Raw genomic sequence first — 13,621 nt, 5'->3', positions numbered from 1 at the left:
ATCCCAATGTCCCAGTTCTTAAAGACTCATTTCCTTTCTATACAATTTCCTTTCAGCCCAAAAGGATTACAATTGAAATTCACCTGGAGCAATGACTGCTTCAGGGAGAAGTGGGATAGGAACCATGTAATCTTTGTAACTTCTTAGGGTGGGTTGAAAATTCTCTGTTCAGTACTGGTCAGGCACATTGGGGGTTGTGTAGGTAGGCAGTTAAGAAAGACAGGAGCACGCATAGGGATGGGGGGATAGAATGATGTGCCCTTAGCTGCATTGATTATAGCTAGATACCATTCATTGAACACCAAACAGTGCCAGTCACCAGGCTGCATGTTATTGTATGAAAATGGGATGTACTGCCACTCATGAGTTGTGTGGCTTCAGATGATTTACAAAATACCTTTTTTGCCTGAGTGTTCTTTTTTCTTTCTTTCTTTCTTTTTCTTTCTTTGTTTTTTTTTTTTTTGGTTTCAGGAATTTAATCCAGGGATGCTTAACCACTTTTACCACTAAGCCATATCCCCAGCCCTTTTTATTTATTTTAAGGTCTCACTAAGTTGCTTAGGGCTTTGCTCAGTTGTTGAGAATATCTTTGAACTTGTGATCCCCCTGCCTCAACCTCATAAGCTCCTGGGATTACAGGCATGTGCCACCACAAATGACTCAGTTTTCAGTCTGAGTTTCTTTATCTACAAAATGAAGATCAGTAATGATACCCAGTCTCAGGGTTACTGGGTTAATAGGGTAAAACAGGATAGTGGTAACTACCCTGTATGTGGTATATACATTATTAATCATCACAATCTCCGAGACAGGAATTATTATCCCAAATGTATAGATGAGCAAGTGTATTTTAGGCAAGTTAAATAGTTTGCCAAGGAGTAGCAAAATCAAGATTCAAAAACAACCATATCCCATAGTTCGTAGTGTTCCTATTAAACAGTGCTGTTTCTCCAGGCTGCTCAAACTTCACCACACGGGAGGCAATTGAAGGGGTATGGCTAGAGAAAAACTGCTTAACTTGGGGGAGAGAAGATCATAGAAGAACCCAGGGGCTTTTTCCTAAGAGACTTTCATATCTACTCCACAGGATGAAACAAGGGCACAGACCAAAGAAAAATGTTTTTACTGTGTAATTCAATGAACTGTTGAAAAGTGAAAAATCTTCCAGCATGAGATGTTCAGGCAGAGTTGTTAGGGATGTCGTAAATCAATGGGAATTAATTATGAGCAAATTAAATATGAATAACTCAATACCATGAAAGAAATCACCAGCAATATTTTGAGTATCTTTGGTTTGATGAAATATCCCCAACCATACATAGACCACTGTTTTAAAAAATTATTAGTCATCGTAGGTAGGTCTATGAGCAAGTATGTCTTCCTGGGTTTCATCCCAGCCCAACATGCCATGGGGAAAACGGACCCTGCCCCACCACCCCTTGCACTGACATGCAGTAAGGACGGTGAGCATGGCAGGTGCCCAACCACACTTATCCTTGCCATCAGTGCACAGAGGTATAACCCAGTCGAAAGATGCCTGAAACACAGGGATGGTCGTGCAGGGGATTTGTGAAACACGAGGAGTGGGCAGATGACTCCAGCAGAAATCACAACACAGAGAATCCAATGGCAGACCCCAAACATGCAGAGCCACAAAAAAAAAAAAAAAAAAAAAAAGACTTCCTTCCATGTGCTGCACTTGTGTGAGGTTAGGCTCGGTGTCTCTTTATTGACTTAATCCACCATGTGTCTTTATTGACTTAATCCACATATCTAACAAAGAGAGCCACAAAGCAACAGCCAATCAGCGCTACTGCAGAGGCCGTAATCACCACGACGATGACACTCCCAGCAGTGTTGACCAGAAATCCAAGGCCACCTCCAACCAGGATCTGAGCCAGCTGCACCATACAGGTGAGGGCCGCACAGTCCACGCCCTTCCCCCGCCCATTGCTGTCTGGGCCTGCTCCAGGGGCCTGCATCTGCAAGGAGAAGCACAGGAACAGTGTTTGATCTTCAAGGAGCTGTCACTGTGCTGAGGTCGGCAAACTTTCTCCATAAGGAAACCAGATAGTAAATGCCTCTGTGAGTCATAAGGTCCTGGCCGTAAATACTGAGTTTTGATATTACAGTGCAAAAGCAGCTACCTCCGTAAAAAATTACATCCTAACATAACTTTATAGACATTAGTGTTGGATTTCATGTCATTTTCGCTTGTCATAAAACACTAGCCTTCTTTGGGATCTTTCTTGAACCATTTAAAAATCTGAAAGGAACTCTTAGCTTAGAGACTGTACAAAAACAGGTAGCAGGCCACTTTTGGCCATCAGGTGCTAATTTGCTAACCCCTGATTTCAGGCCACAAGGAAGCTCCACCCTCCTATCTCATGCTATCCTCCTTACCTGTCACAAAGGTTATAATTCCACCGTTAACACATAAGAGGAATGAGTGCCTAATATAGGCAAAATCATCTCTTCCTCAGAAGTCCTACAATGTAGTGGGGACTCCATAAATGAAGACTAACTCCCAGTCTTTTCCTCCCCTCATGTTAAAAATGCAAACATTTCAGAATGATGTCTAATCATTCACATACTTAGGGGAAGCAACATCAAAATCAGCTCAACCCTTCAGTATATAGCTATTTGTTTAACATGATTGTTGGATTTGTGTTTGGTCTGAATTGATAAATGTTGCCATTTACGGATGGGTGTTCAGTGTTTTTGCAATTTCATGCTGAGATGGATTGGATTCAGTTATCTCCTTAGCTTTTACATCACTGCTCCAGTTAAGGAAGTTTAAGCCTATTTGCATGGAAGAAAAGTTGCACATCTGATACAAAGAGATGGTGGTAATTTTAGAGCAGAAACACCCAACTCAATGTCCTAATAAGGACTGCCTGGGTCTTGCTCTCTTGTCTAGGTTCTGAACCATAGATGGAGGTGGCACCTCTCTCAGGGTATCACTCATGGCTCCAACCTTCTTCCATGCACACTTCCTAAAGTCTGGACTCCCAAAGACAAGCCTTGGAATTTCCTACTCACAATTCCCAAGTACCAGAAATGCCACCCTGTATTTCTGTAGTGCTTGGGGGCAGAGAGACCCTCACTGTGGACACCAGAAGTGCTACAGGCATCCTGGGAAGACCTGTAGGGTGGCTGTAGAAGATCTGGGGTCCTCCTTTCTTGGCTCTTTGTGATTGTGGACTGGTTTCTTGGCATCACTAAGCCCCCTTTTCCTAACTAGAGAAATGAAGGTGATGGTCCTCTTTCTACAGCTTACCAGCTGCACCAGGGTTCAGGGTAAGGCGGAAGGGCCCTGTGTGGTCGTGAATGATCAGGCCTGTAAGTGCTGCTGTTTCAAGAACCCTTGTTTTTCAACTCTGCTTTGCACTTTCCTACTAAATCCCCTACCCAGCCCCAGTCTTCCGGGGAGTCCCAGTGTTCCCTAGGGCAGAGTGTCAATCAGGACATACCTCCTTCTCCTCCTCTCGGTGGTACTCAGCGATGAGGTTAAACGGTACCGTGTACAGGGTGCTGGACATGACCCCAAACAAGGCACAGAGGACCAGCGTAGAATAGACATTGGGAAAGAGTCCTATAAAGCCTGTCCCCAGGCCAAAGAGCAAATAGCCGATGAAATAAAGACCCTTTAATCCAATGTAGGATACCAACACTTTCTGAAAGTCTGTGGGGAGAAGAAAGGGAGAGATTAGAGCTGGCAGTGCCTCACAACATTTAATATTTTCAGACAATCTTTTCTTTTGAAGATTCACTGTTTCAGGAGCCTTCTTTTGATACTGAGTCAGGAACAAAAAACCTCTTTATCTGGGGGTTGAAAACAGCTGGCTTTTGGAATCAATTTTAAACCCTTTGCATAAAACACAGCATGAAATTGCCTTGCTTGGCTGGTTTTCTTTTCCATACAGGAGGACCAGGCTCTGTTTAGCAGACAGCTGAATAGCAAAAGGATGCAAAAGGGGGGGGGGAGCCCACCTTGGCTACGGGACCCTCGGACTTCAAGGCATGAAAGAAAAGTGGGGGTTGTTCTGGTTAGAGAGGTCTGGCCCAATAGGATCCAAATGACAATAAATGCTTATCCTGCCCCACCCACTAACGTCAGGTTGGGGGAAATAAAAGCAAACTGATTTTGCAGAATGATCTAAGTCATTCACAGCCAAATGCAGTCCAAAGTGTGTCCATTCTCTGCCAACACTTCGTGTGACTTGCCAACCCTTCCAGGCTGATCAGGGGCTCACAGGTCCCCATATCTGGCTCCCTTTCTGTAGACCAGTGTGTTAACTTCTCATTACCTCAGCTTTCTCACCTGAAAAATGGGAATAAAACTCTTTTGTGGAGCTTTTGTCCAGATCAAATCAAATGAAAAGGCTGAAAACTCACCTAGCCCAACTTGAGCCCGTAAAAGATGTCAATTGACATGGCTATTGCTGTTTCCGAAAACACAGGCTACGCCGAGGAGACCTGACTCAACATGGTTCCCCTCCCAGCAGGGAAACTTGGCTTGTTCATTCAAGTATAAGGGTAGAGCTAATTTAAAAAATTCAGTCTGGAGTGATGCACATGCCTGGAGACCCTGCTACTTGGGAGGCTGAGCTGGGAGGATGGTTTGAGCCCAGGAGGTGGAGACCAGCCTGGACAACATGGTGAGATCCTGTCTCAAAATATGAACAAGAGCAAAAAGGTTTTTAAAAAGTTGAAATTCTCCTTTAAAATATTTTATACTATTTTTCAGAATAGTAGGAAAAAACCTTAAAAATTATCTTCCTTCTTTAATTGGTTGTCTTTAGTTTTTTTTAAAAAAATTATTCATTTTTAACAGTTTTATTGGTTTATAGTTTAGAGTTATACATGTTAGTGGGATGATTCACTGCTATATATCCATACATTCACAAGCATAACTGGGCCAATTTCATTCCCCAGAGCCTCCTCTTAATCAGTTGTTTGTAATCTATATGTTTCTTCCTTCTTCCTTCCCTCCTTCCTTCCCTCCTTTCTTTCTTTCATTCATTCTTTCTTTCATCTAAATGGTTATACATGGCTGCAGAATGCTTTTCGAATCATTGTACACAAATGGAACACAATTTTTGACTTCTCTGGTTGTACCCAAAGTAGGGTCACATCATTTGTGCAATCATACATGTATCTAGGGTAATGATGTTTGTCTCATTCCACTTATCAGAGAAAACATTCAACTTTTGGTTTTTGGAATTGGCTTACTTCACTTAGGATGATATTCTCTAATTCCACCCATTTACCTGCAAATGCCATAATTTTATTCTTTTTAATTGCTGAGTAATATTCCATTATGTATATATACCACAATTTCTTTATCCATTCATCTATTGAAGGGCATCTGTTAAACCTATTGAAGGTTGGTTTAACAGTTTGGCTATTGTGAATTGTGCTGCTATGAATATTGTTGTGGCTGCATCACTGTAGTATGCTGTTTTTAAGTCCTTTAGGTATAGAACAAGGAATGGGTTGGCTGGGTCAAATGATAGTTCCATCCCAAGGTTTCTAAGGAATCTCCATGCTGCTTTCCAGATTGGTTGCACCAACTTGCAGTCCCATGTAATCTGTATATTTCTTATCTCTCCTCTATCTCATTCTACCAGAACACATGACCCGGAATACGAATTGTAGATATTTGAAATGTGCCTATTCAATAATAAAACTTTCCATTTCTATCCAAATAATTATAATTCATACCTCACAGTCAAGAAACATAATTTGTATTATATTTGAATCAATAATAAAGCCGAACCTCGGTCAGTTTCATAACAAGACTTGATAAGGCTGTTTGTGGGGAGCTGCCACATAGGAATTGAGCGCCCCTTGCCCTTGAGTGATGAGCATGTGGAGATGTGGCAAGCCAGCCCTGGGCTGTGTGTGTGAACTATGGGCACTGAGCGAACAGGGTGGACTGAACCGACCTTGCCCCTCTGTTTGGGCGGGCCTCACCCTGGTCTTTTCGCTTGCTCTGCCATGACCTCCACACAGCTCATGAGATGGGCATGGCCTCCCTAGACTCAACCCTGTGAAACCTGACCCCTGCCTCATTTGAATGTGCTTCTTCCCAACAAAAGGGTTCAGCCTGTCTCTTTCCATGGACCCCTCAGGTTGGAGGAGCCGTCACAGGACTCAAAGAAAAAGGTATTTCTGTGTCTCTGTGTGGTCATTTCGTGCAGCCCAGTTCACCAGGAGTGACCCTGAGTTTTAGTCATGAGAAGCAACAGCTGTTTGCAGGATGATGGCATTTGTGTCAAAAATAGAATCTAACTATCTAGTATCTCATCAGTACTCAATTCTTTTCCATGTGTGTAGACCAGTCAAGGAGAAGGCCAAGAAGGATACGGGAGATATTTGGAAACAAAAGTAACTTTTAAGTACAAAGACTGAAAGTCTGACAAACAGTGCTTTACTCATGAAGAGAAATCACTATATTGCAGGACCAAACTTCTTGTCCCTGCCTCTACTGGGTGTGATACCTAGGGTGGCCATATCATCACATAGTGCTCTTTAAGGTCAGAGCAGTATGATTGATTAAAGCGCAGCTGTGAACATAGTGGATGATTAAAAAAGAGGGCCAGGCCTCGGTACTCAGTATTGCTATTTTAATTGGTGCAAGTATGCTTGCTATTCAAAAGGAGTGTGAGAAAAATATTACCATATTCTGATCACCATAGCCCACCCCCCACCCCCACCCCCCTCATCGAAATTGCCCTCAGAGCTCCATCTAGATTGAGAGGGTGGCTCAGAGTCTGATGTTATATGGTGTTCAAATCAGAGGGTAATTCAGTGTGCTCTGGCAGTGAAGGAAATGGCCGATTCTGCCCAGGGGGTTTGAGGTGCAGGAGGAAAACCTTGAATGACTCCATCGAGGAAGTGATATTTAAGGCAGGAATAAACATATAATGAGTAGAAGTATAAGTCCAGGTAAAAGAAATTAGAAGCACTGACAAACACACAGAGACAACAAAGTCTCTGGGGTGTGTGATTGAGAGTAATCAATTCATGTAGAAGCTGAAGGGGTCAGAGAGTGAGCTGGGCCCATCTGAAAATTTTGAATGCCAAGTTGAGGGACTTGGACTTTGCTGGGATCACGGAGAGTCCCTGAGCTGGGCCAGCTGGTATTTTATAAATAAAATTTTGGCTCAAATTTACAGTGGTAGGGATATCATAAATTCATAATGAACTTTGGAATACTATTCAAATGATAGTTTTCTTCCTACATAAGGCTTTTAATTAGAAAGGGCCTAGAGGGGCTGGGGTTGTGGCTCGGTGGTAGAGAGCTTGCCTAGCACATGTGAGGCACAGGGTTCAATCCTCCTCACCACATAAAAATAAATACATAAAACAAAGGCATAAAAATAGTTTTTAAAAAGAAAGGGCCTAAAAATAACATGCTTCTAAAATTTTTCAAATGCCATGAAATCATACAGGAAGTCAAACCAGACTGAGGGAATTATACCTCGTGGGAATTCCTTGAGGGGATAAAATGAAAGTTGACACCAAATTAGAACACTAATTACACATGGAAAATTGTGTTCCTCTGACAAGAATGTGGGGGGTAGGAAATCACCCCTCACCCATGAAATCACAAAGGAATTCAGATGAATAATTTATTAGACCCTTTTGGCCTATCACTGTCTGATGACATTTTAAGTATTTGAAAGCATCCACCTGGAATTTCCCAAAGTTCACACACTCACAGGGAAAGAAAAGTGTTTGCTAAAGAAATGTAAGCTGCAAGCCACCACTATTTGACTACCTTAAATTTTAAGACAATGAATTTTATGGCTGTTTGATTATTAGTCTTACAAACTCCTTAATTGTTATATTAGGCCCCCTCTTCCTCATTACGCCACATTTTTAAGTGACCTTGAATCTGGTTCCCCACTGTATTATGGTAAACTCAAGGATACGGGGTGGGTTCAACATTTTCCCCTATAAGACACACGATTCAATGACTGAGTGTGTGCCCCTGAGAATGGTAACAGGGGCTCCCCTCATCTCTCTTTCCCTTTCCCTAACCTGGGCCACACCTCTGCTGTCCCCTGAACCTGTCCCAAATCTGGAGCTCTGATTGGAGGTCAGCTTTCCCCCTCCCTACCCTGGAGGAGCAGAGAGGGGTGAGAAGAGCTCATTGCTATTAGGAGTCAAATTTCCACTCCGGATATTGCAGGCAAGACTCTTCACTTAATTCAGTGTCTACAGAGCTGGAGATTGCCATCTACACGGCCAAAGACAAAGTGAGTCTGTGTCGTACCCTGGAGTTACAGCACATTCGTTTGGACTTATTTAAAATCAGTGGCAGAAATCCCTTTGTTCCGTCTTCCAAACTTGGTCCAGAAGCTCAAGATCCAATGGAAGCTGGAATCTGAGGGGGAAGATCAATTGTTCTCAAAGTTGGGGCAGTGCTCCCGTAGCGTAGCACCCTGTACTTCAGAGAGCTGAGGCTGCTCATCACCTATCATATTAATCATCCCTTCTATTTTGTGCATTCTGCAAATCTGACAAGTGTTTTATAAAACTCCACTGGTAGAACGTGGACCTCCTGGGAGTCCATGTCTCTCCCATCCAGCATCTGGTCATCTGGTTTGCAACTCCCCTTTATTTTCCAGAAAATCTTGATCAAGAATCCACTGATTCTAAGTATAGAGTAACCACAAAGGGAAACGACACCTGGAATTCCCTATGAACATGGATACTTCATATGCTCCTTGCTAAGGGAACAGCATTTCCTGACCTCCATATATTTGTCAAGAATCTGAAATTTTAAAGAAAATAATAGATACAGAAGTACAAAATCTGAATTTGGCTAAGCCAGAGCCCCTTAGAAGACACCCCTAGGAGGGGGAGACTTACAAGAATACAGTGAAGAAAACACGGAGTTAATGCACAAGCCCCAGCAGCCAACCTCGACCCCTCTTTGGTAGATGAGAAACTCTGTGGAGTTGTGTGCGCTGTAGGGATCCCCACCATACACGATCTGGAAGAGAAGCGTGGGGCTGTTGAGCTACAAACGCAGTGAGGTAGGGTCCTCTTCTCATGCGTTCTGCTTTTCTAGCCCTGCCCAAATGACATGACCCAGTCCAGGGGGCCCTTCCTAGGGCACAGAGTGCATTCTATCACAACCCAACCAAGTCAGATCCCATCACACCTTCCTTCAAGGACCTTCAGGAAGTCTGACACTTCTGCATCCAGTCTAAACAACAATCCCCTGCATCTGAACACCCTTGCACATCTGGCCCCAACCTGACTTAGGCAACCCTGACACCCACCCTTGCCATTGGCTATTCCTGCTCCGAGGGCTTCCTTTCCCTCCTCTGTCTCTGGAACTCCTACTCCTCTTCCAAGGCCCAGATCATATTGTGCCTTCTTTATGAAATCGGCCATGATCTCTCCAGCTGACACATTGGTTTTCCCTGGTATTGGATCAAATGCTAGTAGGTCTCATGGTGTCTTCTAGTGTCAGTAGCTGCTGCTTCCTTGTCTGAAAGCCACCTCCTGGAAGGTACTCTTTCCTGTACTCTTACTCGTGGCTAAGGCAGAGGAAGCTCAACAACTGCTGACTGAAGAGTTGACGTGGGTCAATGAGTGTGTGCATGGACATGTTCCTTACCTGGCCCATGAAATCTGTGAAGAAGAGCATGTTGGACAGGAAGGCAGTCCATCCAATGAGGTGGCTGATGCAGAGGAAGCGGTAGTGGGGTGGCATGCTCGCCAGTGCCCTCAGGAGTGACTTCATGGTCATCGCCCTCCGAGTCTGGAATGACACAATGAAGCAGAGGTGTGACCTTCAGTGGGAAACCCAGCCAGCTGCAGAAGCCAGGGCACACACCATGTCACATGTCTCTCACTTGGCCATCACACAGGGTCACTTTTTCTGGGAATAGCACCTACATTTCCTTGGAATAGACGCATAGAAGTTGTTCTATGAAGTATGAGTGACTACTTAGCATTTTTTCTGGCCCCAAATAAGGCTTTTGTGCCCTAAGAGAGTGGGAATGGTACCAGCGAGGGGCCAAGGCATAAGCGATATCTAGAATCCTATCTTTGAATCATGCTGGCTGTAAGAGCACAAAGTTAACAGATCTAACCAGCCCTTAGATGATGGGAATTCTTAGATTTCTTGACTCTGAGAGCATTGTAGGACACACCTAAGACGGCCTTCAGTCTGTCTGTCCTCTGATGTTACCCTATGATCATGGTGTTGCATGCCGAAGGGGTTTTGTAGATATAATTAAGCTTACTAATCAGTTGACTTCCAGTTGATCAAAAGAGAGATTTACCTGGGTGTCCCTGGTTGAATCATATGAACCCTTGGATAGCAGAGTTTTCTCCCGGCTGATAGCAGAAGGGGAAATCAGAACGATTTGAAGCACAAGAATCACTGGCTTTGAAGACAGAAGATGCCACATACTAAGGACCTGTGAGTGGCCTTGAAGGGTTCAGAGCCACGTATGGCCAATTATTGGGAGGAAAATACGGACCTCCGTCCTATAACACACAGAGCCGGATTCTGGTTGGGCATGGTGGTGCACACCTATAATCCCAGAAACTTGGGTTGTTAAGGAGGAAGATCACAAGTTCGAGGCCAGCCTTGACAACTGAAGGAGAACCTGCCCCAAAATAAAAAATAGAAAGGACTAGGGGTCTAGCTCAGGTAAAGCACCCTGGGTTTAATTCCTCATACAGACAAGACAAAACAAAACAAAAAACAACACTGGACTCTACCAACAGCCTGAAGCCTGAATGAACTCTAAGATCAAATGAGGTCATGGCCCAGAAGAGCTCACCCAGACTCTGACCAACGGAGCTGTGAGATGATTAATAGATGTTGTTTTAAGTGGAGAGTTTGGAGTGATTTTTAAATGCAACAATAGAAAACTAATCCAGTCAGCTCCCTGCTCTTGGCCAGCTGCCTTATCTTGGATCATTTCTCTGGATGCTGCCAAGGTGGACACATGTAAATGAACATTATGATGAGTTGAAATGGGAACAATGTAGAAAAGTGTGACTACACATACGCATATAAGTGATGAATATATTTGCCCTAAAACTCTTCAATTTAGATTTAGATTGTGTTAAAACCAGAGGCTACAATTATTTGAGGGTTTCTGAAAACTTGAGAGATTGAGACAATTTAAACTGGACATAAACTGTTTTGAAATGCAAAGAATGAAATAGTCTTTAACATCTTGTCTTAGAAGAATGAAACCTCAAGAATATTATTCAGCTGCCCTGCTGACAGAATCAAAACATCAACTGTGGTAGAGTGATCGGTCCTTCTTGGCAGATTTTCATTTATTAGAATCTTGACATTAAAAGATAGAGTCCTAGTTAGTCAATCTCCTGAGAGACAGTGTCCTGAGATTTTCTATTTAACTATAGCTACATATTGCTTCATAACTTTTCACCTTAAATGATGATGATTTTGGTTTCTTTGTTGTAGAAATTCAGATTTACCCGCTTAAGTTTTGTTGTACAAATTGCTGTTTTAAAATCCATCAATCTTATAGTATTTAGCCACTGACTATGACTGTACTGATGTTTCTTATACTCAATTCCCATTAAAAACATAGACATTTCCTTGGAATTAGGAAAAATAACTGTTTTCTGTACATAGAATATGGTACCTGTCAAAATGAGTGGTGATTGTAACAGAAATGTAGTGCAAAATTGCTATATATCCCACACCCACAGGAAAAAAGTAGCTAAAGATGTTGCCCAGAGAGCAACAGCCTGGTTTTCATGATTCAAACAAAGTCATTTGTCTCCACTTTCCTTCCCCTCCTTCCAAAATTGCATAGTGGAGAAAGTGAATCTGGCAGATAAGTATTCAGCCTCATTCCAAATATTAATTTATGCTTCTGCCTTTGATGCAATTTTCAGCCCATTTTCATTATTCACCTAATTTTCCTTTTTTTCCAAAAATAAATATGAGGTTTTGAATTGTGCCTAGTGTTTTTGCAAAAGCTTGGAATGTAAATATTCAAAGCTCCTTTGGGTATTTTAACTCAGAATGGAAATCCAGCTGGCACCTTATCCCTGATTCATCAATTCCCTTTGAAAAGATCTTTCAATGATTCTGAGCCCCTGGGAGTCATTTTGCTGCATACACTCTGCACCACAGTCAACTGGAGGGTGATGGATTTATAATGAACAAAGCACAGTTATCAGGGGAGAGAAAACTCCACAGAAGTACATTCAAAAGGAGACTACTCAAATATTGACAACACCAACTTTTGGGGGCATGGATTAATTGGAGAAGGATATGGGATCCAGGTTAAACTCTGAAATAATTCAGGCCTCTTGCCACTAAAAAGACAAATCCCAGTTCTCAAATCACTCAGCCACTCTCATTTTGAAAACAATGACGCCCTTGGCCTTAGTGCAGGGCCCTGGCACAGTGCAGACGCCACAGCTTAGCTAGAGACCTCCCAAGATGTGCATTTGGAAGAAAAGGGCCATATGCATGGCTTTGAGCCTAAGATATGTTACTCTAATTTTATTCTTATTTGTTATTTAAACCAAATGACAAAAACTTGCAAAGCCTTCAGCATTGTATATGTGGCACATACAAGACAGTCCATTATATTTTTTTCTTATTGCTTATTTTTTAATTAACAAAAAGTACATATATTGATGATATAGTATATGATGTTTTGAAATATGAGTACATTGTGGAGTGGCTAATGTGGCTAATTAACATGAATTACCTCACATTTATTATTTGTTTGTAGTGAGGACTCTTAAATTATACTCTGTCAGCAAGTTTTGAATATACACTACATTAAGTATACACCACATATAGTCACCATGTTGTATAATAGACCCTTTGTACTAATATCTCCTGTTTAACTGAAATTTTGTGACCTTTCACCAACATCTCTCCAGTGATAGTTATATTTGATGCGATTCTTTTTTTTTTTTTTTTGCTAATGCAAAGAGTTCCTTGCTTCTCAGTAGACTTCTTTTTTTAAAAAAATTTTTAGTTGCAGATGGACATGATGTCTTTATTTATTCATTTATTTTTATGTGGTGCTGAGGATGGAACCCAGTGCCTCACTTTGTGTGAGGTGAGTGCTCTACCACTGAGCTACAGCCTCAGTTCCTCAGCCGACTTCTCCTCACTTGATTTGTCTGATCCTCGAAATAGCTTCTGAATGGAAGTGTGCTGGGTGACTTTTTGAGAGGGAGCCACAATCTATCAAGGATGTCAAAAAGGCAGATAATCTGTAGGGCTCATGCCTATAATCTCAGCCACTCTCGAGGCCAAGGCAGGAGGATCACAAGTTAGATACCAGCCTGGACAACATAGCAATAACATTTAAAAAGGCCTAGGGATGAAACTCACTGGTAGAAGAGTTGCCTAGCATGCCCAAGGCCCTGGATTCAAACCCCAGTACCACACACACACACACACACACACACACACACCCCAGATAATCTATTAGAGTAATATTTACATATCATTAGTAAAACCTTGTTTTATTTTATTCCTTAAACCATGACATTATTTTTTTCTTTATTTTCATTACTTTTTATGTCCACTACAGAAATTCTGGAGATGCTGCAGGGTTTTCAAAAATAAAAT

The 13,621-nt window shown here is 42.3% G+C and overlaps 1 protein-coding gene across 1 annotated transcript in view; it reads right to left on the bottom strand.

The window, feature by feature from the left end:
• Positions 1-1,760: 1,760 nt before the first annotated feature.
• The window catches only part of Slc45a2 (solute carrier family 45 member 2), a 40,686-nt gene continuing 28,825 nt past the window's right edge, over positions 1,761-13,621 (bottom strand). The window contains exons 4-7 of the mRNA XM_026390156.2: positions 9,644-9,787; positions 8,887-9,010; positions 3,474-3,685; positions 1,761-1,982 (exon numbers count right to left, since the gene is read on the bottom strand). Of these exons, the coding sequence (XP_026245941.2) occupies positions 1,761-1,982; positions 3,474-3,685; positions 8,887-9,010; positions 9,644-9,787 (702 nt within the window). The remainder of the gene's footprint in view (positions 1,983-3,473; positions 3,686-8,886; positions 9,011-9,643; positions 9,788-13,621) is intronic.

The sequence above is a fragment of the Urocitellus parryii genome, chromosome 1, assembly GCF_045843805.1.
Source record: "Urocitellus parryii isolate mUroPar1 chromosome 1, mUroPar1.hap1, whole genome shotgun sequence".
Lineage (NCBI taxonomy): Eukaryota > Metazoa > Chordata > Mammalia > Rodentia > Sciuridae > Urocitellus > Urocitellus parryii.
The sequence above is the reverse complement of the archived record's forward strand: the minus strand, read 5'-3'. Positions and strand labels throughout refer to the sequence as shown.